This window comes from Anabas testudineus, chromosome 13 (genome assembly GCF_900324465.2).
Source record: "Anabas testudineus chromosome 13, fAnaTes1.2, whole genome shotgun sequence".
In the NCBI taxonomy this organism is placed as follows: Eukaryota; Metazoa; Chordata; class Actinopteri; order Anabantiformes; family Anabantidae; genus Anabas; species Anabas testudineus.
Genome location: NC_046622.1, coordinates 906195 through 931663, shown reverse-complemented (window position 1 = coordinate 931663; position 25469 = coordinate 906195). Strand labels below are relative to the sequence as shown.

Below are 25469 nucleotides of genomic sequence, written 5' to 3'. Positions count from 1 at the left end.
CAGGTGTTTAACGCCTCTTGACTTGTTTCCTCTAAGGCTGCAGCTGAGTCACCGCCCTCTCCTCTGACCTCGCCTAGTTTGATGGTCCTGGATCTGAACTACAGGCCTTTCCCAGAGGATGACTGTCCTGTGGCATCCATCAGAATGAATCAGTAAACATGAGCCCCACACCTTTTCTGATGCTCTGACAGATTTTTGGGATTGTGGAACAGAAAAAAACACAAATTCTCTGTATTTTTCATACAAAGCTTTATTAAATTTTGATTCAAAGTCACATGTTTTTGTTCCAAAGAGGAAATATTTAGAGCAGACTATGAAAACTAGAACAGCACATAACTAGCTCACATTTTGTTTTTTACTCAATAAGGGTCTATAAATAACAAATGTAGTACAAGTACATAAATATTTAAAATAACAAAAGGAGAACGTGATGGTGTGTTTCTTTATATTTAGGCCTTTGGGGATAATTAAATGAGTGCCTAGTCCTGGTCCTTGAGGGGCCCCTGTCCTGCTAGTTTTCCAACTCTCTCTGTCCTCCTCACTGTCGATTACCTGGATCAGGTGTGTTCAGTCAACCAGAAGCTGTAAGTGCAGCTGGGAAAACAAGCAGAACAGTTGCTCTCAGGATCACCTACGCCGGGTCTGAGGGCAGGCAGAACACGAGTTGGCCTTAAGGGGTGGGGAGGTCAGGTACAATAACTGCTACATGCATGGTAGAGATCCTCTGATCTCCTGCTGACATCTTTTTGCTCAGGTGTTCTGGAACTAATCACCTGCTACTGTTCACCTGGGTCGTCCTGCTCAGAGGTCGGGCACAGGATATCAGAGTCTGGGTCTGAGACTGGGTCAGGTATAGGGGTGAGGTTGGGAGCTGAAAGTGTGTTATGGACAGGGTCTGGAGCTGGGGTGTGGTCTGTGTTTGGAACAGGTTCTGACTGAGTACCGGCCCTGTGATGTGTCACCTGCTGCAGCCCTGTCTCCACTGTAAGCTCCACCCCACAGGGCTCTACCTGGCCAACAAACCCAGCGCACCCTGAGCAGCTCCTGCTGTGCTGAGCTCCCGCCTCTTTGCACATGCCCCGCCTCTTCACCCTGAGCAAGGCCTGCTGATTGGCTGAAGCCCGCTTGTTTCTGCTGTTCTGATTGGCTCTTTCTCTCTGGTTCTGGTTCCGGATCCGTTGCGCTCTTTGCAGCGCCAGTGCAGCCAGATCTGAGTGTGAGGACGTGCTGTCAATCAACCTGCGGCCCAAAGCGAGCGGCCGGACGGGCAGAGCCAGCCTGAGTCGCAGCCAGAATCGAGACCTGGGTGGTTCCGACCTGCTCCCCCGCCATGACACGGTGCTGACAGCGGCCTGCCGAAGCTGAGCCACCTCCACACAAGGCAACTTCGTGACTGAGCGGCAAACAACAGCCACGATGGAGGCTCGGTAGCCGCGCTGGAGGTACAGACCCAGACGACACTCCAGGAGGCTGAAGCTTTTCTCTGCCAGGAACTCTGGGCTGAGGACGAACAGCAGGCGGCGGCTCCGCTGCATCGACTGCAGGATGGACTCGCACAGGTCTGACAGGGGACAGACGGGACAGGTAAGAACTGTGGACTGAAAAACACCAGCAGCTGTCCATCAGGAACCACTGTGGTATCGAAGGGACGTTGTACTTTCAACACAATAAATACTGGACTTCAGGAACTCAGGGTCCACAGAGGATGAACCCAGAGCAGGGATTAACCCTTCATCTGTGGATAGTTAGGGTTAGGGTTAACCCATTATCTGTTGGTAGTTAGGGTTAACCCATCATCTGTTGGTAGTTAGGGTTAGGGTTAACCCATCATCTGTTGGTAGTTAGGGTTAGGGTTAACCCATCATCTGTTGGTAGTTAGGGTTAGGGTTAACCCATCATCTCTTGGAAGTTAGGGTTAGCCCTTCATCTAATAATAATAATAATAATGTTGCTTTGATTGACAGGTGTCTGTCTCTAAATACGAACACGTACAGTTAATCAGAAATACTGCAGCCAGCCTTCTTACACATAAGAAGCTCTGTAATAAAAATACATATAAATAATGATATTTTATAATGTGCAAATGAAATGACTTATGTTCATGAGTCGGTTACGTTGATGACAGGACAGCTACTGCTAAGCTGTGAAAATGCTTTCCATTCCTCGAGCTGTGACTTATTAGGTTTGCCCAGTCCTAGTCAGACTACATCACTGGGACCGACAAACGCTGCTGAAACTCTGGTCCAGAGTTAATTCTTCATCTGTTGAAGGGTTAACCCTAACTACCAACAGATGAAGAATTAAAATCAAAAGAATCAACGTCCAAATTGAATCAGGTGGTCAGAAACTAAGAAATACTTTGTTTGTACTTTCACCTGTACTTAAGGTATTTGTACTGTACTGGAGAATCTCTTACTCCACTACAGTTTGTTGTGCTGTTGTTGTTTCACAGAGTTGCTGGGTAACAAACACTATGGACTATTATTTTTTATTAACTGGTGTAAATTTCTTTGCCATATTGCCGTCCCTATACTTTCCATCTAATGCTACTAACGGGACATAAATGAGAGAATTAGAGAGCAGAACAAAACAGACTGCATTTGTTCTGCAGACAGGAGAATGTGATAGAAAGCTCAGCCAAGGCCCAGTAAGTGGTCTTCAAGTTATATTTTCATATTCACATTCTCATACTGTGATAAGGCGGAGATGAATTAAACTGCAGTAAAAGTTCATTTATGGACATAAGAGTTACAACATGTTTGAATAACAGAAGAATAACTACAAGAATTATATTATATTACTTTGAATTAAACTTTCCTGACTTTGTGTGTGTTTGTACAAATGGAAGACATTTGAAATGAATTCTGATGATGACATACCATTGGATGAAAACATTTATTAAAAAAATAGTAAACTGCTGAAATATAAAAATTAGAGCATGACAAAATATAGGATGAACAGCATTTATAAAAGAAACAAATATATACAGTTGAATTCATGTTTAAATATTGAACGTATAAAAATACAAAGTGCTGAGTAATTACAACAATTTAAAGTTGTGAATCAGGTAGGTTTGTATAAAGAATTTCTTTCGGTGCAGAGCATGGATTCTTCCACCGTAAATCTGTGCTTCACATGAAACACGTGAGCGCTGCAGTGATTTTACTATATCTAGGTCTATTTGCAGATGATGCACAGCTATATATATTTTCAAGAAAGCTCCAGATGATCTCCAATAAGTCTAATTTACATTTAAACAGATTTTTAGAATACTGTATTTTTCATTTGGAAAAATGTATTCTCTCTAAGTCAATACACATCCAGCTCAATGGAAATGCAGCTTTAAGGTTGTAAATGCCAGAGAGGTGTATCCTGAAAACTATAAGATGTTTGAACGCAGTAAAAGTACTGAGTACTTCCATAATAATAATAATAATAATGTTGCTTTGATTGACAGGTGTCTGTCTCTAAATACGAACACGTACAGTTAATCAGAAATACTGCAGCCAGCCTTCTTACACATAAGAAGCTCTGTAATAAAAATACATATAAATAATGATATTTTATAATGTGCAAATGAAATGACTTATGTTCATGAGTCGGTTACGATGATGACAGGACAGCTACTGCTAAGCTGTGAAAATGCTTTCCATTCCTCGAGCTGTGACTTATTAGGTTTGCCCAGTCCTAGTCAGACTACATCACTGGGACCGACAAACGCTGCTGAAACTCTGGTCCAGATGTCGGGTTTTCAGCCATCTTTAACATGTCTGTACAGCTCTACTGAGACACAGTTAAGTTCTCTGACTAAAATGCTGTCCAACAGACGGCAGAGCTCCGTCCTGGCTATGCTGCACAGTTGAAGACTTTCTGTGGGTCTTTGGTGGTGTTGGTGATGAGGCCTGTCTGGGAGTTTGTGCTGTTCTGACTGTGCAGCCTCATCAGAGCTGCTTCCTTACTGTTCCCCTCCTCTCCTTCCTCCTTGCTGCTAACCCTCCTCACAGGTAACTCCACCCTTAGCCTCTTCCAGAAGCGGGACGTCAGCTCCTTGGACTTGTCCCCTTGCCATCGGACCAGAGCCAGGGCCACACGGGCCCTCCTCAGCTCCCTGACCCAGCCCTTCCTGCGGACCGGCTTGTACTGGATTAGGATCACCCGTAGGTGCCCGCCCCGCGCCATGCCATCAATGCCTGCCTTCAGTTCCAGCAGAGCCTGGGAGCCCTGAGAAGCGTAGCCCGGGCTAACGACCACCAGGAGGCGCCGGCTACGAGCTACGAAACTCAGAGTCTCATCAGTGATGGCTGCAGGGAAAGAGGAGGGATGGGATGGTGAAGGAGGGATGATGGATGAAAAGATGAAGTGTGTCTGTATGTGCAGCAGCTTTAGGAACATAACTAGTAACTAGTAGCAGCAAAAAACACAATACTAGTATAATGTGTATATAGAATCTGTGTGTATTCAATTGTACTGTAGTACCAGTGTGTATTACAGTATGTGTGTGTTCAGCAGTATGATGCATTATGAATGTGTGTATTGTACTAGCAGTGTGTACTACTCTATACTGTAATCAATACTGCAGTACAGTATAAAGTGTTCTCTCTTAAAATAGTGTTTCAGAGTGCAGTAGGAGTGTGTGTACTGCAGTATATGTGAGTACTCACTCCCTCCTGGCAGACTGTCTCTGTCGAAGATACACACTGAGTATCCGAGCTCGTTCTCCAGAACTCTGCGCAGTGTCGTCAGAACAAACTGCTCCTCCTCACTGTTCCTCGCGTAGGAGATGTACACGTCGTACTCCTTATCATCTGAACACACACACACACACACACACACACACACACACACACACGTTATACATGTTATCAGCTGTGAACTCAGAAACATGTACATTTCTGTATCTGTAGGAAGTTGAGTCAACACGTCCGTGATTTAAAGGTCAAGATAAACGTCAACGGAATCAGATGAAAGGTTCCTCAGAACTAAACACGTACTAACAGTGGTTAAAGCCCTAATGCAAAAATAACAAGACAATACAATAATTAGAGGTAATTCAACCATCATAACCCGTGAGTTAATAATGTCGTTCATGTCTTCTCCAGAATTAAAGGGACAGAATGAACCTGTGTAATCTGCATAGTTCAGGAAAAATCTAATACGTGCTGGACTTCATAACCTCCTCTTTATGCACTTTATCATAAAGTGTATCATCAAACTCTGTGGACATTTAGTGATGCTACAGGACAATGACCCAAAACACACAACAGAATGGCTTCAGAAGAATGAAATCCACCGTTTGGAGTCAGAGTCCAGACCTCAACCCCACAGAGATGCTATAGAACGACTTAAAGTGAGCGAGCTAAAGCAGTTCTGAGGTTTTTATGCTTGTTCTCAATAAAGATAAAGATCAGGTATTTTTTGCTATTACTTCAGGCAAATTATATTAGATGAAGATCAGATCACATTTTATAAGAAATGAATGCAGAAAAACATGAAATTCTAAAGGTTCACATACTTTTTCTTGCCACTGTACATTGTCCGGTAAAAGGTTTAATAATCTAAATGCTCCTAAACTGCAGCTGGACAGAAAAGAGCTTCATTAAACTGAAGAAATTTAGTATCAGGACATAAAAACTGAAGGTGCAGATATTTCAGTTACCTGGCAAAAACGACACTGAGGGATTATTACTCATTTCTCTTCTTTTCAATTCTACTAAAAAGTGCAGCACAATTTAAAACACGTGGACACCAGTAAACTATGAAGGTACACAAAGAATCATGTAGTCTATAATACAGTTATTTCTCTGCCAGTAACTGAATACCAAGTTTTATCTAAGAGTTTACAGAGATCACTAAAGACGTTGGATGTGTTGTGTGTCACCTGTGTGACGCTCGTCTGTGCCGAACCAGGAGCGATAGAGCAGCAGCAGTTCCAACCAGAAGACGTGATAAATGACGAAGAGAAGCAGCATGAGGACGAGAGTCACACCGAGGCCACAGCCCAGCTCCACCGATGGCAGCGACTCTGACATGACAGAACACACCTGAAGTTTACCAGTCGTTCAACAATAATAAAAAAAATCATTCAACTGTGAAAAGAGACTTAAAGGAGCAGTCCGGCATTTTAATGTTTTAATACTAACATCTAGTGTCCTTATGCAAACCATGCCCACATCTGTGATCCTAATTACAGAGTCTGCTCACAAAAGGGAAGCTGGAACTGGAAAATCATCAATTCAGTATAAATACATGTGTACGACACACTGTTCTCAATAATTCAACACGTTCATCTGCACATTTGTCACGACTCTGAATGACTGACTCTCATTTTCATCATCATTCCATCCTGACCTCCGACCCCGGACCTCGGCTAAGCTACTTACATATTTGGTTCTGTCACTTTATTTATTCTTATTGATGTTGAAGATTTTTCATGTGTTAGACTTCAGCTGTAATGAGACAAAGCTGTTTCCTGGATCTAAAGCGCGGTCTGTCCGAGTCCGTAGACCATTAACAGCCCAGCAGAAGTTCATCTTAGCTCTACAGTCCCTAAAGTCTCGCCGCAGCTACAACAGCCCTGCAGTAAATTCATGAAGGTGATAATGTTCAAACTGTTTAAGAGAAGAGCTGATTCAACTCTGTGCTCATTCTGGAGTCTGTGCATGTCGTTTTCTTCACCACATTTTTATCACTGAGCCTAAAAAATTAATAATGAATCAATTCTTCTCTGAGGATTTTAACTGCAGCACAGATCTTACTGTCGTCTTTCTGTAGATTAAGACACACCACAGTGCAAATTAGAAGAAGTTATGGAAGAAGTAGAAAATAATTTACTAAAAATACTAATACTATACATACTACAAATACTGTGTCCAGCAACAGGGCATAAAGGTACATGTAAAGTACTTTACTAACGTGTACTTTAGTGTTGCAGCTGGTGAGGGTGCTGTTGGTCGTACATGCTGCTGTGTAGACAGTGAATAAATGTTAACTGATAATAAATCTTAGTTATTAGGACTTGATTAATTATTAATGTGTGTTGATTACACTATATTCAGTTTTAATAATCTGAGTCTGCAAAGTAACTAAACGTGTTAAGTAAATGTAGGAGGGTAAAAACTACAATATCTCCCTGTGAAATGTAGTAAGTAGAAGTATAATGTTGCAGAAACCTTCCACCACTGTTCCTGCACAGGTTCCACAGTAGGAACCATCTCCAAAACCTGCATGTGGCACAAAGATCTGGTCTGGGTAAGACTGAAAAACGTGACAGTGGAGCTTTCTGCTCTCACACACTGAGTCTGACGCCTTTATTTCTTCCTCACCTTCCTCCCTCAGCTGAGCTCTGCGGGTCTCAAAGCCTCTCTCGTTCCTGACAGAGCAGTTGTACTCTCTGCTCAGGTCCTCGGACTGGAAGTTCTGGATGACAAGGGTGCTTTCCATGGTCCGGTCCCCAAGGTTGTACTTCACCTGTCTGCAAACACACACACACACACACTCCTTCAGTTCCAGTAAAACTGAAGGTTTCTGTGGACCCAACTTTGCTCTGCAAAGACGTCAAGTACAGTAAACAACAGTTGCTGCCATAGATTAATACAAAAGTGACTTTTTCTAATTCTACTGCTCTGTTTCCAGACCCGTAGAGATGCTGTGTAAAACCAACACTTGAAAGAAAATAGTACAAAGACACAGATGTTGCTAATAATATTTGCTCATTTTGAATTTGATGCAGGAATTGGGACAGGAAAAGCCGTGTGGAACATCTCACCACTAATTACCAACTCGTTAAGTAGTTAGCATGAGGAGTGAAAGACCGTGACTGTGCGGTCACTGTGATCATCAGGTCCTCAGACAGCACTGCATTAAAAACAGACACAGTTCTCTGCACAGGCTCAGGACCAGCTCTAAAACACAAGCTCAGAACTGAGGACTGGACTAGAACTCCAATCCTTTATTTACTCTGACACATTACAAGTCATTATTCTGTCCACACGGTAAAACTGGTAAATGTGTCTTCTACCTGTTGATGTTGGAGAATCGGTGATCGGCTAGTTTATCCAGCGTTTTCCCATCAACTGTCCACCAAATGTCAGACGGAGAGTCCAGGTACGGCAAATGACCTCTGCACACCAGACGCACCTCCGAGTCTGACAGGGAGAATGAGATTTGAAATTAAACCTTAACAGTATTTTATTCATCAACTGTTTTGTCTGTTCAAACTCATTTTTTAATCAGTCTGGACAAACTGTTTCCTTTAATCATCCATCAAACTGAACACAGGCTGCTGGTTGTAGTGTGCTGTGCAGTTTCATCAGCAGTAATATTAACTGTGTGTGTGTGTGTGTGTGTGTGTGTGTGTCAGCACAGGACAAGTGAACATTTGTTTGTTTTATGAGACGAAGACCTGCAGCCTCCAATAATTCCGCTAGGACAATTAATTTTTCGAGGCTTGAATCTCTTCTGAGCCGCTTTCAGGAAAACCAATTTAAAAGAAGTTGTTGGCAGAAGAGCTTCAGCCTCTTCATCACTGTCTGAGTCGCTTTATGTTCTGAGAGCCCGGCTGCAGGTGGAGGAGACAAACACCTCCAGTCTGAAGACACTGTGCTCACTGGAGCATGAGCCAGTCAATCAAAAGAAAATCATGTTGAAAGAAAAACACCAAATATATATATTTAATATCAGTTTCTCAGTAAACCGGGCCAAAGCAGGTTTCATGTGCAGGGTCCCGACCAACAACTCTCCAACAGGAGTGAGCTGGTTATTTATTATGACATAGATATGGGATGAGGAGGAGTGATCCACCAATGGTCCGGTTCTCAGCTCCTCCTGTGACAAGATGCTGAGCATAACAAAGTCTTCATGTGGTTTTCATTATTTTAACAAGTCCTTATTGACTCCACATATAAAGTCGACTCTGGTGGGACTCGAACCCACAACCTTTGAATCACTTCCCCATGTTTGACTAGAAGTCCAACGCGCTGTCCGTTGTGCCACAGAGCCTCTCTGCTCCACACACGTCAATCTGTGTTGAATTATTTCTCTTCTGTACGTTTGTGTTCTTCTTTCCTGTAAATAAGTCGCTCGTGTTTTTTGTCTAATTCAATGATCGTTTCTGATCAATAACAAATTACCGCAGTGAACGGTTCTGCTGTACCACTCCATCACCGTGACAACCGCATCCTTCATCTCAACCACCTCTGACTGTCATCTGCACTGATCAATGTGTCTGCAGCCTCATATACATACAGCAGCGGGTCCCTAATGCGCGACGCAGTCGAGTGGGACCGCAGTGAGAAAAGATAAATCCTCACATTCACGTTTAAGTAGAACTTGTCTTCTGCTGGTTTTACAGTGTGGTCCAACAGAAACTTCAGCTGATACCACAAAGATGAGTTTTATGAGAAACAGTGTTTGCAGTAGAAACAATAAATGACTGGGAGGAATCACAGACACAAGGAGAAGAACATGTTTATTATCTGGGAGAAGGAGATGTGCCTGTTGGTGCAGAAAAGTTCACCTGTGACAGTAATTGACAGGTTTCCAGCAGCTGCGTCTTACGTCTGTGCAGTGTGTCTGCTGTAAAGACACATAGGAGCATGTTCACCTGTGTTTTTTGAAAACCTGCCGTCTGTCTGTCTCTGAGTCCTGTTCGTTTTGGGCTTTCTTCCTGTCTGCTGCTGTTCTCAATCAATCCACCAGATGCCCTCGTAAATTCCCTCTATTCTCAGTCACCTGGATATTTAGATAGAATACTGGTCCACTTCAACCTGAACCTGACAGACTGTCTCAGCCGTAGTTCTGCTCCTGCCTCTTATTCTGAGTCTGTGTTTGTTAGAGAGCGTTCAGACCAAAATCATCTGTGTTGGTGGGGGCACTGTTTCCAGTTCCAGTGAGTTTGACGCCGAAACACAACTACACCTTCCAGATGCCTCCTGTTATAAAGTCCTCCACCAGGAATGTGAGCTTGCATAAATCTGATTGGCCAGTGCTGCTGGCAGAAGGTTGTTCTGTTGCATCAAATGTTTTTTACTGGGCTCTGTATTGTTGCAGCAGGAGGAGCTGTCTGCAGAGGCCTGAGTGAAGTCAGTCCCCACACGAGATCATTAATATGCGACAACTGGATCAGAAGCAGTGGTTCTGCTGCTGACTTACCCTGTCTGACAGTGAAGACCTGGTCTTTAGTCGGGTGGAGGATGCTCGGATGTTTAGGCACACTGGAAGCAGCTGAGGGATTGAAACAGAGCACTGTTTACCTGCACAATTATATTCATGGATAGTAGTAGCAGTACCAGTAGTGGTGGTATTGCATTTAGTTGGTTGTCTCACCGACTGCAGTGATGTTGATGCTCCTGGTGAAGTTGAGGGTTTTTCCTCTCCTCGGGTAGTGGATCGTACACAGATATACACCCTCGAACACATTCAGCATGACGTAAATGATCAGTTTGGTTCCTTCCTGCACCCGGTCGTGGTGCCAGGACAGAGACTCGTCACACCTCTGAAACACACAGGACATGGTCATAGAGACAGCTCAGCTACACAAAGCTTTGTAAAGCTTCAGTGGAGAGAGAGTGTGAAAGTTGGTCTCTAAAGTTTGATTTTGCTTCAGTGTTGAATCTGTGCAGAACCAACGCTGCTGTGAGCATTTAGAACAACAGAACTGACTGAAACAGAATGAGGGTGAATTTACACCACCTAAACACCTGAGTAACATCTGTAGACCGCCTACAAATGTTACTCAGAGCCTGGCAATCCACCACATGAACCGATCACCTGTTGTGGTCTGTGTTACAGCAGATAACTATTAGACTCATGGATGGATGGACAGTATTACCGAGCCATCTCTCATGTGGTACCAGGTGACAGTTGGGTTGCTGTCGGCCATCTTGGTGGCATCCTGCAGATCTGGACAGTTCATGGTGTCCCCCCCTTGCAGCGGGATGAGCATCTGAGTAATTGCCATGGTACCCAGAGGAGGACAGTTGTCACCGCGAGCTGCCTCGTCAGGCTGCAACACCTTCAGACGCATGGCGATCTTACTGCAGGACGACTTGTTGCTGCAGGACAGAGACAGGAAACGTCAACCGACTGCAGAAACACCACTGAACCTCACCGTGTTTCTGAAGCTCTCTGACTGGACGCTTTGTTACAGCAGGGCACTGAAATCTTTGAGAGACTGCAAACAAAAGAATCTAGGACACGAGGCACAATGACGTCTGATCACACAGGAAGACAGAACTAGATCAGATCATCCTACAGCTCTGAACCACTGCAGTGTTGCTACATTTACATTTTAGTCATTTAGCAGACGCTTTTATCCAAAGTACAAGGTACAATGGTAGGCAGGGCAGCATGAGGACACCAGCCGCTACATGTTGGTACTGTGAGTGATGTCCTGCAGAACATCAGGAGTCCGTTCTTCTCTTACAAACCTGAGCTGAAAACAAGTAAAAACAGCCTGAGAGTAGAGAAAAGAGAAACATCCTGTGGCCGCTCTGATAACACTTTGCTGACTAGCTGCTAACACCCTTCCTGTCAGAGACCGAGGACCCGTCTCTGTCTACAGATGTTATCATTTTAGAATCTTTCTATGTTGGACTGTCTAGTTCTCTGGGCCCAGATTCATCCATCATCCTATTTAGTGGCAGCTGATCCTGGGTGACCTCCTGCGTAGATGTATAAAACTGTAAATTCATACAGAAAATGCAGAAATATCATCAGCTTGATTTATTAAATGGAGTCACTGATGGAAAAATGAGTGGTGCAGTTTAGTTGAAGCTCTCCACCAGAGAAGCTCTTAATCAAACCTTTACTCTGTATTTATTCTATTTACAGTTCTATTTATTTCATTACATGTATCTGATTTATCAGTAAGATGATCAATAGTTGATAGATAATAGTAGATGATAATAGAAGTTAAATCCCTCTCCCTGTGTCCTGTCTGCATCTCCGCTGAAAGAACACCAACAAATGAAGCAGCAAGAAAAACCTACATCTGTAAATTTGATTGGTGGAAGTCAAGTCGATCCATCTACAAACAATAAACCAGAGTTTTAACTGAGCCATACGTGTGTCCCGTGAGTCCTTTTCTGCATCTGATCAGCTTCATGTGGTGTTCGTGTTCAGTCGGATCCAGTCCTGCACAGAGCACAACCACCCTCTGAGCTCGGTGACTTGTAGACCTCCACTGAGGAAATGAACCGATCCTGGTGAGTGTCACATGCAGTTCTGGACGGAGGCCAGCTGACAGGTCACATCTGAGCTGCTGAGCAGCTCTTAGAGCCACTTTAGCTGATTAAGTGTCGAGCGGAGGACGGACGCTGAGAGAGAGGCAGCTGATTTTATCTCTGAGCTGCTGCACGGACTGTTTGTGGGTCTGATGTTAGACCCGCTGCAGGCTGGAGTCGAGTTTTCAGACGTAGTTTGAATGTAATTTGTTTACCTGGAGTTGGCTATTGAGCTCAGAAAGGTCGTAAAGACACATCTTCATGTCTTCTTGTCCTGACTCTTTCCACCATGTTAGATCGTTTTAGGCTTTTTTTCTTTTAATTACCTGGAAAGTGCTCGTTAAATAAAAGGTCTCTCTGGGTCCTGCAGGTCGTTTATTAGTCTGTTAATGTTCAAACCTTTATTAAATACCACAAACTACTGGGCCTCAGGTGACAGCACCTCCTGCGACTGTCAGCATTTGATTTTCAAACCTGTCTTATTGCTGACGGTGTCTGAGGTGCTGATAACTTGTGTTTTTACGGAGATCTCTAAGCTGATTGATGTTACATTGCAGTCAGTGAAGTCTGTGTCTTACCGGAGCATACAGATGTACTGTCCGGTGTCGGCAGCGGTGGCCGGCTGCAGCCACAGTCTCTCTCTGTCTTTGCTGAGCCGCGAGCTGCACAGAAGAACGAGCATCAGTCATTCATTAGTGTCTGAATGAAGGTCAATCAGATACGACTCAATTAGAACGACGTTAGAACAACGACCACACATCGTTAGAGCGCTCTCCATCAATCAGTGACTCTCCAAGTGAGAAACACCCCCTCCATAAAGCAACCCCCACCTCTACCACCACCACTCTGTCACACCTCAGTTCACCCATGTTTTCATATTTTTAGCTGTAACATGATGAACATGATGAACATGATGAACAGGAAGTCGTCAGCTCGGGTTAGCAGCATGCCCCCCCACCCCGCTCAGTAAGTGAGTTTGTGGTGCAGAGGGGGAAATTTAGAGTGATGACATCTATCATCTGTATGTCAGAGTGCAAGCACTGGATGGATGGGGGTTTGGCCCAGTAGTAACAGCCCCCCCTGTTTGGAATTTACCTGTATGTGATTGGCTGCTCCAGGTCGTGACCCTCAGGGAGTCGGTACCAGAAGAGGTTGTGCCCGGTGCTCTGGGTGGAGCTGTAGTTGTAGACGGAGGGGTGAGAGAAAAGAGGACAGGAGAGCCAACCGACCTCCCCCTCCACGACCGAGACCGCTGCCTTGCTGGACTCCCCCCAATCATAACACATGGGCTCTGAGACAGAGGGAGGGAGAAGTTTAAAGGTCAGAGGTGTTTTTTATTACTGTCATAATGGCTTCATGATAATAAAGTGACAGAGTGAACAGAGGAGGAGCAGTTGTGCGTCTCCCTGTGTTGGTCCAGCTCTGATTTAGTGTTTTCATGTGACAATCAAACAGAGTTTAGTGTCGGTCATCGTTAAAAGAACAACATCCGTCATTACAGGCAGTAAAACGCTGAAACGTCTCTGAGCTGCACATTAAACACTTTACAGAAACTCCTGCAGGAGAGGAGGCTTTAATTCATTTAATTTGATATGAAAATAATAATAATATAATACAATCAGAGCTGTGTGGCATAAAAGAACTACACAGACACTGATGCAGATACAAAAACACACTGCTGACATTTTTGAACAGAAGCCAAAGATCTGTTTTCTGAGTCTGACCCTGATGCTGAAAATATCTCAACCTCTTATTTCTGTCGGGGTGGAAAAGCTCTGAAACGGACTCCTGTGGGACACAAATGTCTGGTTAATCAGTTCTGATCACGGTGATTAGATCTGGTCACATCGAGCTTCGCAAGGAAAGAGAAAAGCAGTCACAGACGTATGATACACAGAAGTAGAGGAAATAAATCTGAATGTTACACAAGTGGCTCAGTAGATATTTTTAAAACTGTCTATTTTAATCCAAAGACAGAATTAAGTCTCAGTCCCCAGGAAATAAAAACCACCAATAGACCCGGACTGGACCTCAGAGACCTACTGGTCATATGAGGCTGCAGTAAAGAAATCCACTGTCAGTTTTCAGTACAGAGTGAAATATGCCACATTTTGGAAGCCATGTGGTAAATGATGTTTTCACCTATTCCCAGGCTCTGCAGCACCGCAGAAATCTGCAGGATCCTCTCACATCAGTCTCTAGTCCTCATGTAAAAAGACCAGAACTCCAGCGACTGAGCGCGACTGAATCTACACCAACAGAAACCTCTTTAAAGACCTGGTCACGACAATACAGAGCTGCAGATAAGGAGGCGTCGATACTAACAAGATCGAAAAGACTCCCACGGGACGGATGAGGCAGCCCTGTCCAGACTTTACATATGAAACAGTGCTGCCTTCATCAATGTGTTCCAGTGACTTTCTGCCATTCAGACTTTGGTCACTTTTACATTCATGTTCTTCACAGCTCCTTTCAGACAGAAAGCCACAGTATGCACACGCTAGCTGACCAGCTGGGCCACTTGATGCACAAACACTGACAATATGACAGGTTTCCTTTTAATATGCAACACAGACGTCAGGGAATGGACGGAATAAGACGTCCGACTGGACATTTTCTGCTCCCTCAGCTCCAGAAATCCTCATTTCTTCACTTGATACAGCCACAGCTACATTGGTGCCTATCTGAGGCTGTGTGCAGCACAGGCCTGTCATATAAATGTTACTGGGTCCGACCTGGAAAGATTGATGTGGTGACTTTTAGAGAAGCGGGGTGCTCATTTAGACATGAAGCCGACAGGTTCAGCTGCCATCAGATTAATGGGAAGGAGGGCATGTCTGATAGCCAGGACACAGTGACGGAGACATCATCACTAGAGACTTAGAGGTCGATCGCACATTTCAGCAGAGCTGAAGGTTAGAAGAGTGTAGAAATATGTTAAATGATATGTTATAAAAGATTTGTTTTCTGGTCCTGGCTGCAGCAGTGAGTTATTCTTAATATGGGAAAACTGCATCAGGTTTTTTTCTCGTGGGTGTTTCACTGCAGATGACCACATTCAATAGAGCATCGGAGTATCACCACATTATGAGTTCAAAGACTTTAATCACGTTTTCAGACTTCTGCCAATGCGTCAATAAAAACTGCGACACGCACAAACTTCAAGGTCTTTAGCTCCTCATGAGTTAATTAGAAGGAGGACAAACACGATGACTGTTCGATACGTGATAATAATAGTGATGACTAATGTGTTCTTTATAGACAGGCGTCCTCCAGTGTCTTCAATTAGACAAGAGATCATCAGCTCATTACACTGATGAGGGGTATCCAATAGAGATTACTGCTGACTCTGAAACCCAGCATAGCTACTAAGAAAATGCATAAAGTCCTGATTAAACCCGACAAAGACATCACAGGAACCAGTTTAGGAACCCTCGATGTGTTAGAACCCCCGTTTACAACTGTTCAGGGCATTACAACAGAACATCTAACCTCAGTGATAAAAAGGTGAGATAATGATCACATGATGACTCCTGAGCCCTGTGAAAAGCTGAGTAAGTGATGATCTTACATGACGACGTGCTGCCCACGTTCTGATCCCGAACACAGTGTTTTGTGTTGTAAATATAATAAATGAAAAAAGAAGAGGAAGAATGAATTTATAGTCTAAATAATTATTGGCTGCAGCCGTTAGCTACAAAAAAGGTTTGATTAATTGTGAAGAAAGTCAACTGTAAGGTGAAAGTGAAATTCACGGGTTCCTCGTTAGTCTGAGAGGCTACAGTGTGGGCCGGTTTCAGCGCCGCTGGTTTTCCCGATCCTGGATTAATGGAGGCTCTCTACGCCTCGTGTGCACAGTGGGTCTGGGTGTGTGTGTTGGTAATTGACCTGTCAGGTTTTCTCTGCAGGAGTATTAGTCTTTCTATTAAAACATTCTCCAACATCCATCCACCTCCTCCTTCCTCCACAGTATCCATCCATCCATCTCCACTAATACCAGTCTCATCCCTCCATACACCCCCAGCAGTTCCACCATCCCAGCGCACACATTACCCCTCTGTAACATGCTGCTGCAGGTCTTTTCTTGTCAAACAGGTTTTAGCTGCTCCACACAAAGACAGGATATAATGATGATGCAGTAACTCACATGTAAGTTCTGTCTGTTGTGTTTTCTAGTTTTAGTTTTTAGAGACAAACGAGAATCGAACACAGGGGGCATCTGGACTTGATCCAGAGACCTCTTGATCTGCACTCAAACACTCTGCCACTGAGCTACACCCCCACCAGTGTCTGACCAGTCTATGTCCACAAATGGTCCTTCTGAACATGAATCACTTATCACAATAATGTTTCCAGGTTCTGTGTTTTACTTGTGGGTGTGCAGCGTCGCAGCTGCTGAGAGTTTCAAACGGCACCGTGTGGTGAATCTGTTTCTGCTGATTCAGAGCTTCTGTTTACATCATCAACCTACAACAAGCATCATCTGTGGTTTGTATCTGTAAAGCTCATCGGACACTGAAGCAAAGTGCAGCAGATAGAAAAAAAGTGGTTTCCAGTTGTTAGTCAATAAGCAGCACTTCAAGCTGCTAAAAAGACATAAAGGCCTGGATGTTCTCTAATTTAGTATTACCAGAGGTCATTTTGTTTGGCCTTAAAATCCTTAGAGACATGATGTCTAACCATACCGTTACCAAAGATGACTTGACATTGGCCTCAAGTAACACTGTGAGAAGTCTCTTTGATCAGGATATCTTCTTCACTTCATACATCAAAGAAATCTCTAGAACTGAATCTTCCACCTGAGAAACATTAAAGTTAAAATTAGGAGCATCCTGTCCCAAAGTGATGCTGAAAAACTAGTCCATGCATTTGTTACTTCCAGACTGGACTATTGTAATTCATTATTAATGGGATGTCCCAATAACTCATTAAAGAGCCTCCAGTTAATCCAAAATGCTGCAGCCAGAGTTCTGACTGGAATTAGTCAGAGAGATCATATTTCTCCTACGTTAGCTTCTCTCCATTGGCTCCCTGTAAAATCCAGAATTGAATTTAAAATTCTTCTCCTAACTTATAAATCCCTTAATAATCAGGCTCCATCTTATCTTAAAGACCTCATAGTTCCATATCTTCCAAGCAGAACTCTCCGTTCTCAGACTGCAGGTCTACTTGTGGTTCCTAGAGTTTCCAAATGTAGAATGGGAGGCAGAGCCTTTAGCTACCAAGCCCCTCTCCTGAGGAACCAGCTCCCAGTTCAGGTTCTGGTTCAGATAATGGTCCTGCCAAACTTATTTTCTATCTCCTCTTTTCACTCACCCCAACCGGTCGAGGCAGATGACCGCCTTCCCTGATCCTGGTTCTGTTGGGTTTTCTATAGCTATACAAATAAAACTGAATTGAATTGAAGAAATGACGGCCTGTAAAACGTAGACCCTGTTGGGAGGGGCTGTCTCGGGGGACGTTTAGACAAACAGCTGGGACGTTATGGGACATTAATCACATTAACATGAAGAGCATTACAGCAGTTTGTTGGTGTAACAACCCAGATCCCCCACAGGACTCTGAAGTTTCATCTCATTTCGTCCCATCAGCTCCTTCCATCTATCCCCTAGAGTATCTGTTCCTCTGCTCCATTTACATCGCTCCATCCTCCTCCATGCCAGCCTCCCACCGTCCACCGCCTCCTCCTCCCCTCTACACTCAGACAGTCTTACAAATGACCCTCCTCTCTCTGGAACCATCCATTCAACGTCCCACGGGGCGAGAGCTTCAGCTTTTAATTAACCCCGCTTGTGCAGAGTTGCACAACATGAAGAACCATTTTTCTTTCCCTTTACCTCGATAATGTGGAAGGTTAAATAAAAGTGGCATTAGGATCATATTTCATATTTTTAATTCCCTTCACCTCAGAAATAAATCCAGACACCAACGGATCCATGCACCAGTTTCCTGCTCCTGTAACATTTTGGTGCATTTACTGTATTTTTCTGCTAAAACAACCGAACCAGCTGGTGCCTCACATCCACCCTTCAGGTTAAACAGGCAGTGGAACAGACACTTCTGTAACGGGACTGGTGTCATTGATTTGTCCTCTAACGAGCTCAGAGCACAACCCCGCTGTCACAGCCGTCACGTACCTGTCGGGTCGCTGGCCTGGCTGCTGACCGGTGTCATCCCGACTGCCACGACGAAGAGGAAGACGAGGGTGGAGAAGCAGGACGCCCTGCAGACAGAAGAAAAATCTTTTTTTATCCAGTTTGAAATTCAAGTGACAATAAATCTATTGAAAATCAAAGATTCACAAAGAATTAAAGAACTACTGCTGGTAACACCAGTACTCAGATAAACCAGCATGGCGTCCCAGATACCAAGATAAGAAACAAACGGAGCTACACAACCACTGAGCTTAATGTTCCTATTTCTATTATTTATTCTGAATTTCACCACTTTCCTTCTTTTTCTTACTGAAACTTGACCGATTGGCCTCAACCCACGAGTCAGTATTTCTAGTTTTTACTAACACGTCATCAGCAGGAATCATAAAAATTTGATGTTGTTTTAGTTTAGATTTTGATATTTTTCAGTGTTGCTGGACACTCTGGGACCTGTTGCACCTTTTTTAGTAACACATGGAGGATAAAGAAATTAAAGGAATCGTACTCAGACGTGCTGGTTGTATGTTACATATACGTGTCTGTCCAGATTCATATCCTATCCTCTATAATTCTCTCTGCTGCCGCCGTGTGTGTCGAGTCTCTCACCCCCTCCATAAACCTGCTGCAGCAGCAGAGTTAAATCAGAGAAGGTGGATTAATCTGATGGTTATAGGAGATGAGAGGAGATGGATTCACGATAACGACCTTCACCCCGTTCATCTCTCCATCTGATGAATTTACCTCGTTTCTCTCCACATGTAAAAACCAGCTTCAAGAGTTTGGCTTTTATTTCCATGCTTTTAAGGATCAGTGGGTGATTTTTGTGTCTGATACACAAATTGAAAAACACATAAAGCCGGTGTCTCTGGGAGCTCAGAGGACAGTGTATGACATCTGAAACATGCTGTAGTTCAAGTCGGCTAAAACAATAAACTAAAAGTGTTTCACGTGCTGTAAGATGATGAGATGAGTGCAGACACAGGAGACATGATGAGAGAACTAGAAATTGTTCATTTACTGTAAATAACCAAGAGTAACAATTATGATCTGATCACATGTTGAATTATTTGCAGGAAAACATCACTGACAGCAGCGGAACTGAGAAACTCGGCTCCTGTGCTGCAGCTTCAACATTTATTACAGTTTAATGAACACAAGTTCTCTTTTAGCCCGTTAACGTGCACAAAGTGACTAAATGAAGACACAGCACTTTTTATACTCAGTTTATCTCTTCAAGCTCCTTAAAATGATTCATTTTAAAACAATACGAGAGGAGAAGTGACTCTCCGTCAGCATCAGGAGGTTTGGTTCTGATTAAATCGTAACAATTACAAATTGAATTTTCTATTATCAATCAAACATGTTTGAACATGAACCTGGAAGAAACAGAGAGAAGAGGTGAAGGTGGACGAAGCAGAGAGCGAGGATAAAAGGAAAGAGACGAGTGGAGAGAAAGTGTCACGGTGGACGATCAGGCAGAGCTAGTGGATCCCAGGAGGGACATCCAGAACCAGAGCTGCTCCACAGCCCCATCCATCACACACACACACACACACACACACACACACACACACACACACACACACACTCAAACACACGTCTGTCCACAGTAGGAAGGAGCCTCTGAGCGTGTTCAAGGTGAGATTACTGCTGATTTCTGTTCTGTTCTGTCTTTCAGGGCCCGTCGGCTGTAAGTGTCACTTCTCACGGGTTTTGAACCAACTCCTTGGTTTTTGCCCTGCGAGTAGAAAACAGGCCTGAACCCTGTGCTCCTAATAAAAATACCTTCAAGAGCTCGCACTGCTCTCTCTTTCAGCATTAGCACGATGCAACACAGGAAAAGCAAACCAACCACCGGCCCGTCTACGGACAGCTGTGGTTCAGTAGTCAGAGCAGTCGACCATCGGACGCAGGGCCGTCTTGGAGTCTTCATTTAACCTTAAAGTTTAGTTTACAGACAAACTAGTTCAAGTTTTGCCTGGACCAGACGAGCAACATACATGAAGTCACACAGGACGCCGTGGTGTTCAGCACGTCTGATAGAGACTAGAGTGACGTGAACTCAACCCCACAGCCTGAACCTAACCCTGATTCCAAACTAGGTCTGAAAAACAAACCTTTAAAGGTGAGAACCAGATAAAAGGCCCCACGTGGTACAAAGCTCCACCCCCGCAGACAGCCAAGCAAACACACACACAAAGAGGAAAACCCGTGTGTGTGTGTGCATGTGTGTAATGTTGACATCAGATGATAACAACCACCCCCTCACCACAGAGGATTGTGGGTAGTGGCTCGTTTTACCACTCAGCGTTTTCCTGTGTTCTGAGGACGTTTCCTGCCGTCACGGTGTGAACCACCATCAGTCAGCGTTGTGTGTAAATGTGAGTCAGAAAACCGGTTGGTCCTTTTTCAACCTGAGCTCTGACAAACTGCTGCTGCTTCTTCTGGGTCGAACCACACGATTCCGATAATTCTCACTTTCTCTTGATCCAACTATGAATTATCATCTGATGTTTTTCCTCAAATCTCTTCTGTTCACAACATTTAATTCAGATTCTGTTTATCTGCCACTTCAACAACTGTTCCACAAATTAAAACCTAAATAACATCAATCCCAGTCTTCATCAAAATCACTGGATGAAAAACCAAACGGAACGTGTTTCTAGAACGTGTTTCTAGAAGGAACAGCTCCCGGCCATCGTGCAGTTCAAGTCTGAGCTCCTGCTTCTGTTCTGTCTGCGTCAATGAACAGCAGTTTTTAAAAACATCCGATTTTTTCTCAGCATCTGTTTCACTCCTGACGTCCGACTCTGTTAAACTGAGTTTCAATCCAACAGCTGTTTTATTCCTGGACACACGTTTATTTGAATAGTCAATATTAACACGTGTTACGATCAGTCACCTGATGAGTTCTGTTTTTAGGACGTTGATGTCAGAGGAATTTCATTATATCTGGGCCTCATGTACGAACCTTTTAAAATCTGAGTCTGGAGAGAGAGACGCCGCCGTTAGAGGAGACGAACGACCTCAACGTGGGAATTTGACTTATTTTAGTACAAAGTTCAGTTTGAAGTATTCTAGAAATTCTTCTTTTCTCCGTAGAACTCTGCCAACCAGAGTTTCCTGTATTCATTCATTCACTGCTGACATTTGATGATGATGATGATGATGACGAGGCCTCATTTTAATTTCAACTTTTAATTAAAAGTAGACAAACGGTGGAGAACAGCTCGTTTCTCCTACATTCATTAACTGATGCTCTGATGATGATGATGATGACGCAGGTGAACTGCAGTGAGCAGCTGTGTTTCTGCTGACCACTGCAGAGCCCCCAAACTGATCTGATTGACAATAATCTGATTACCAGCCTGGATCAATGAAGAACGTCTAACTGTGCCAGCGGACAGTCCTACTCCAGACTCAGAGCCATGTTCTGATGTTACTGTGACTCTGCCCCAGTAGGCAGCAGGATTTTCAGCTGCTCCAACTGGACCTGGGCAGGTGGAGAAACCAGGAGTGAGACTGTTAAATGTCTATGTTTAATAATATGTACCTGAGATATAGTTTTGGTTTTTATTTAAGAAGCTATATTTAAAAAAAAACTCAACAGTTCTACTGAATAAGAATAAACTCATTTATGTTTAGGACGTAGTTGGACCCACAGGAAGTCTTTCACCAGCTGACCAATGGGTGGAGGGCAGCTTAAAGACACAGGAGCCCAAAAGCCTTTCTCAGAGTTAGTGCTGTTTGCACTTCTTTTACTTAAAACACATCTAATGGAGTTTCAGGAAATCAAGTCTGAACCTTAAATTAAAGTGCAGCTGAGCACTTGGTGTTTTAGTCTTAGAGCATTAACACAGGTCAACTTGAATTAAGGATTCAAGCCGAAGTCTAGATTCTATTGTTCTGCTTCGTGTCCCAGTTTGTCTGTAAATACTGATGAGAACAACCGCAATAACGACAAATGGAGACATTTCTAAAGCGAGATCCGCACGCAGGATTTGAAGCAGGAGGTCCCGTGAAACATGTTGAAGAGTCTCGGTCCTCTGGACCAGTTCTCCTGAACCAGAACAACCCACAGACCTGAACTCGCTTTTCACACACTTGAACAATAAGCGAGCAACAACCGGGCGAGTGCGAAACTCCATAAGCAAAACCATCAATTTAGGAGCTGGACTTACATGGACAGCGGGTCCGGACGGTCTCCTCCAGTCTGTCCGGTCCGGCTGCTGCAGCTGCTGGAGCGGGGCGGGTCCAAGACTGGATCGAACTAGAATGTGGTCCCGGATTCGTCCGTGTTCACTGAGAGTCCTGCTGCCTCCCACCCCCACCCCCACCCCCCGGGAGCAGCGGGGCTCTGAAGATTAACGGCCCGGTGTCAGGACTCGATCCCGGCTGTAAATCTGCAGGAGGAACGGTCCAGAGCCGGTGGAACAAAACCACTAACTGAAGATGATCCGGTCCAGAAACCGGGACAGAGACGAGACTCAGACACACATCTGCTCACAGCTGGACCCGGAGTCCGAGTCCGGAACAAGTCCAAGAAACTGGATCCAAAGTTTCTGAGTCGAGGGCGACAAAAGAGAAAAGTTAAAGCAGCTGAGAGACAGAGAGACAAAGAGACAGAGAGACAGAGAGACAGACAGACAGAGAGACAGAGAGACAGACAGTGTGTGAGTGTAGGAAGTAGGAGCTGAGTTTATTCCGGTTGACTCTGCTCCTCCTCCTCAGACACGTTACGACACCACACAGAGCTCAGATCTGTGATCTGTCATTAGTTCTTTCTTATTTCTTATTTCTTATTTCTTATTCCTTATTTCTTATTTTTTATTTCTTATTTTTTATTTATTTTTTATTTCTTATTTCTTATTTCTTATTTCTGATATCTTATTTCTTATTTCTTATTCCTTTTTCTTATTTCTTATTTCTTATTTCTTATTTCTGATTTCCTTTTTCCAAACCTGCAGCTCTCCCAGCTGGTCCCACACACGCGGAGCTGAGCAGTAACAGTACTCAGATACTTTACTCGTGTACAGGTATCACAGTACCGCTGACACAGGTGAGTTCAGCAGCTTCCTGTTCTCTGACCATTGTTCGTCTGTCATGAAGCTCCTGTGATTTATTATCACAGTCTGGTTCTCATCTGTGTTTCCTGACTGTTCAGTGGAAACCTGGTACAAACTGTGACCTTTAACCTCTCCTGTCTGTGTTTCTGTGTGAACACAAGCTGAGTTATTTACTTTAAGAGAAAAGAAGAAGAATATTTATTTATCCACCTTTTCATTGTGTCTTTAATAACAGTATTGAAAAGAACTCAGTTACACCGTGTGACATTGTAATCAGATTACAAAGAATTGGTAACCAGCTCATTCTCTGTGTAATGTCTCCACCTGGTGGCGTCAGTGGGAAACAACAGAACAGAAACACCTGGCAGGTAGAAATCAGCAGATTCAGGTGCAGCAGGAGCTGCGTTCACTTCCTTCAGTGCTGGATTTGGTTAAATCTGACTCACTGTTTGTTTCCTGCTCAGTAAATATGAGTTTGACGTTTTATTAATATATATATATGAAATATATATTAAAATATATATTAAATATATATATGAACTATATTATTCTAGAATCATATTCTCTATCACTGTGATCAGAATCCCACTGCACTGTGCAGCTCCTTCACAATAAAAGCCTTAAGACAGCGAGCGCGTCTTCAGCTCTTCTTGTCGTCGTGTTGTCAGCTGATGGTTTTAGCAGCGTCTGCAGCAGCAGAGTTGTGTTCCTGTGTCTCCCCTCATTAAAATTGGATGAAGCCATCAGAGCATTAGACGGAGTCGTCTGGAAGCTGAGTGGACGGATGCTCTGTGGGCTTTTAGGCCGTCACTTGAGGAATAATAGAAGCTTTTAAGAAAGCAGGAACTCCGAATGTCAGGAACAAATCACAGAAGTCGCTCATTTCATTCTGTGCATCAAGCGAAACTCACAGACTAAAGCAAAGGATGAGCTGCTCTAAACTCTGATCAGGTAGAAGTGATGTCTGACCTTACTCTGCTGGGTGGTGTGATGTGTTCAGGGACTGCAGGACAGAACCTTGACCCTGATGTGTGTCTGAGTGGCTTTGTGGAAAACAAAGGGAATGAAAAACGAGGCAGACGCTGATGTTTTACTTGTTGTTCAGTTTTATTTTTCATCCTGCTGCGTATTTGCGATGACTTTGTTCTAATATATGATGCGTTATATGAAGGTGTCTCAGAAAAGGTGCAAACATCAGCAAACACAAAGACAGATCCAGAAACTTCAGGCTTCGACGTCAGACAGTTCTTCGTCTTTGTTCCTTTGATACAAGGGGCCGACAAGCTCAGTATTGACATCATCATTTTGTGCCGGTAGACGTCAGCAGTGCTGCAAACGTCCGTCCAGAGTTTCTTCAGCTTTTAGATTCTAGTTAGAGCAGGAGGTCAGCAGGTCGACTCTCTCAGGCTGTCAGGTAGGGTCAGACAGGTGTTTACAGACGTTTATTAAGTTGAGTTTCAAACCTCGGAGTCGACCTGTTGGTCTCTCTCTCTCGTTTCAGAGTGTCCTTTCTACTGTTCCACTTTTGGTAACCTGGCGCTGCCTTCAGGTCACTCGATGGTATTTGACACCAACAGTCTTCCTGCTACTGAGTTCTGAGCTGTGTTTGAAGAAGACGATGTGACCATGAAGCAGAGCCGCTGTAGCTTTACGTTTCCAGGTGTGTACTGTGTTCTAATGTGTTCTGGTTCTATGACTACAGCAGTTCTAGAAGTAGAAGTGATAGAAAGGACACCGAGTGGAACCTGAAGAGCAAACTGGAAAACACTCTCTACAATCTACAATCCTCGTGGTCCGACCCAAAACCCCAGACTGGAAGACTTTCTCAGAGGCAGTACGGTGGGTTGTGATTGGTTCAGTCCTTCAGTCCACGTTTAACCAACAAAACACAAACTTCAAAAACACCAATAAGAGTCAACCTGCGTGGCCCCGCCCACCCCGCGTGCATCACAGTCAGCTGTGGCGTGACAACGAGTTCCCACATGCACAATTGAACATATCAGAGCGTCTGAACATGACAAACGTCA

At 43.9% G+C, this 25469-nt stretch overlaps 2 protein-coding genes and 1 non-coding gene across 3 annotated transcripts; all 3 read right to left on the bottom strand.

The window, feature by feature from the left end:
- Positions 1-466: 466 nt before the first annotated feature.
- Positions 467-1622, bottom strand: LOC113167484 (the record flags this gene model as incomplete). Its single annotated transcript, XM_026368128.1, has 1 exon — positions 467-1622. A coding segment is annotated over one exon (846 nt), but the record flags the coding sequence as incomplete, so codon positions are not given.
- Positions 1623-2881: 1259 nt separating this feature from the next.
- Positions 2882-23054, bottom strand: LOC113167451 (interleukin-1 receptor accessory protein-like). The gene is made up of 12 exons (XM_026368081.1): positions 22558-23054; positions 18359-18444; positions 13317-13512; positions 12800-12883; positions 10829-11051; positions 10324-10492; positions 10150-10221; positions 8018-8144; positions 7323-7471; positions 5879-6022; positions 4662-4805; positions 2882-4301 (listed from the first exon to the last, which is right to left on the bottom strand). Coding segments are annotated over exons 1-12 (1851 nt in total). The 5' UTR covers positions 22560-23054; the 3' UTR covers positions 2882-3846.
- trnar-ucu lies at positions 8907-8997 on the bottom strand. The gene is given in 2 exon segments: positions 8907-8942; positions 8961-8997. It is a non-coding gene; the product is annotated as a tRNA-Arg (tRNA).
- Positions 23055-25469: the final 2415 nt, after the last annotated feature.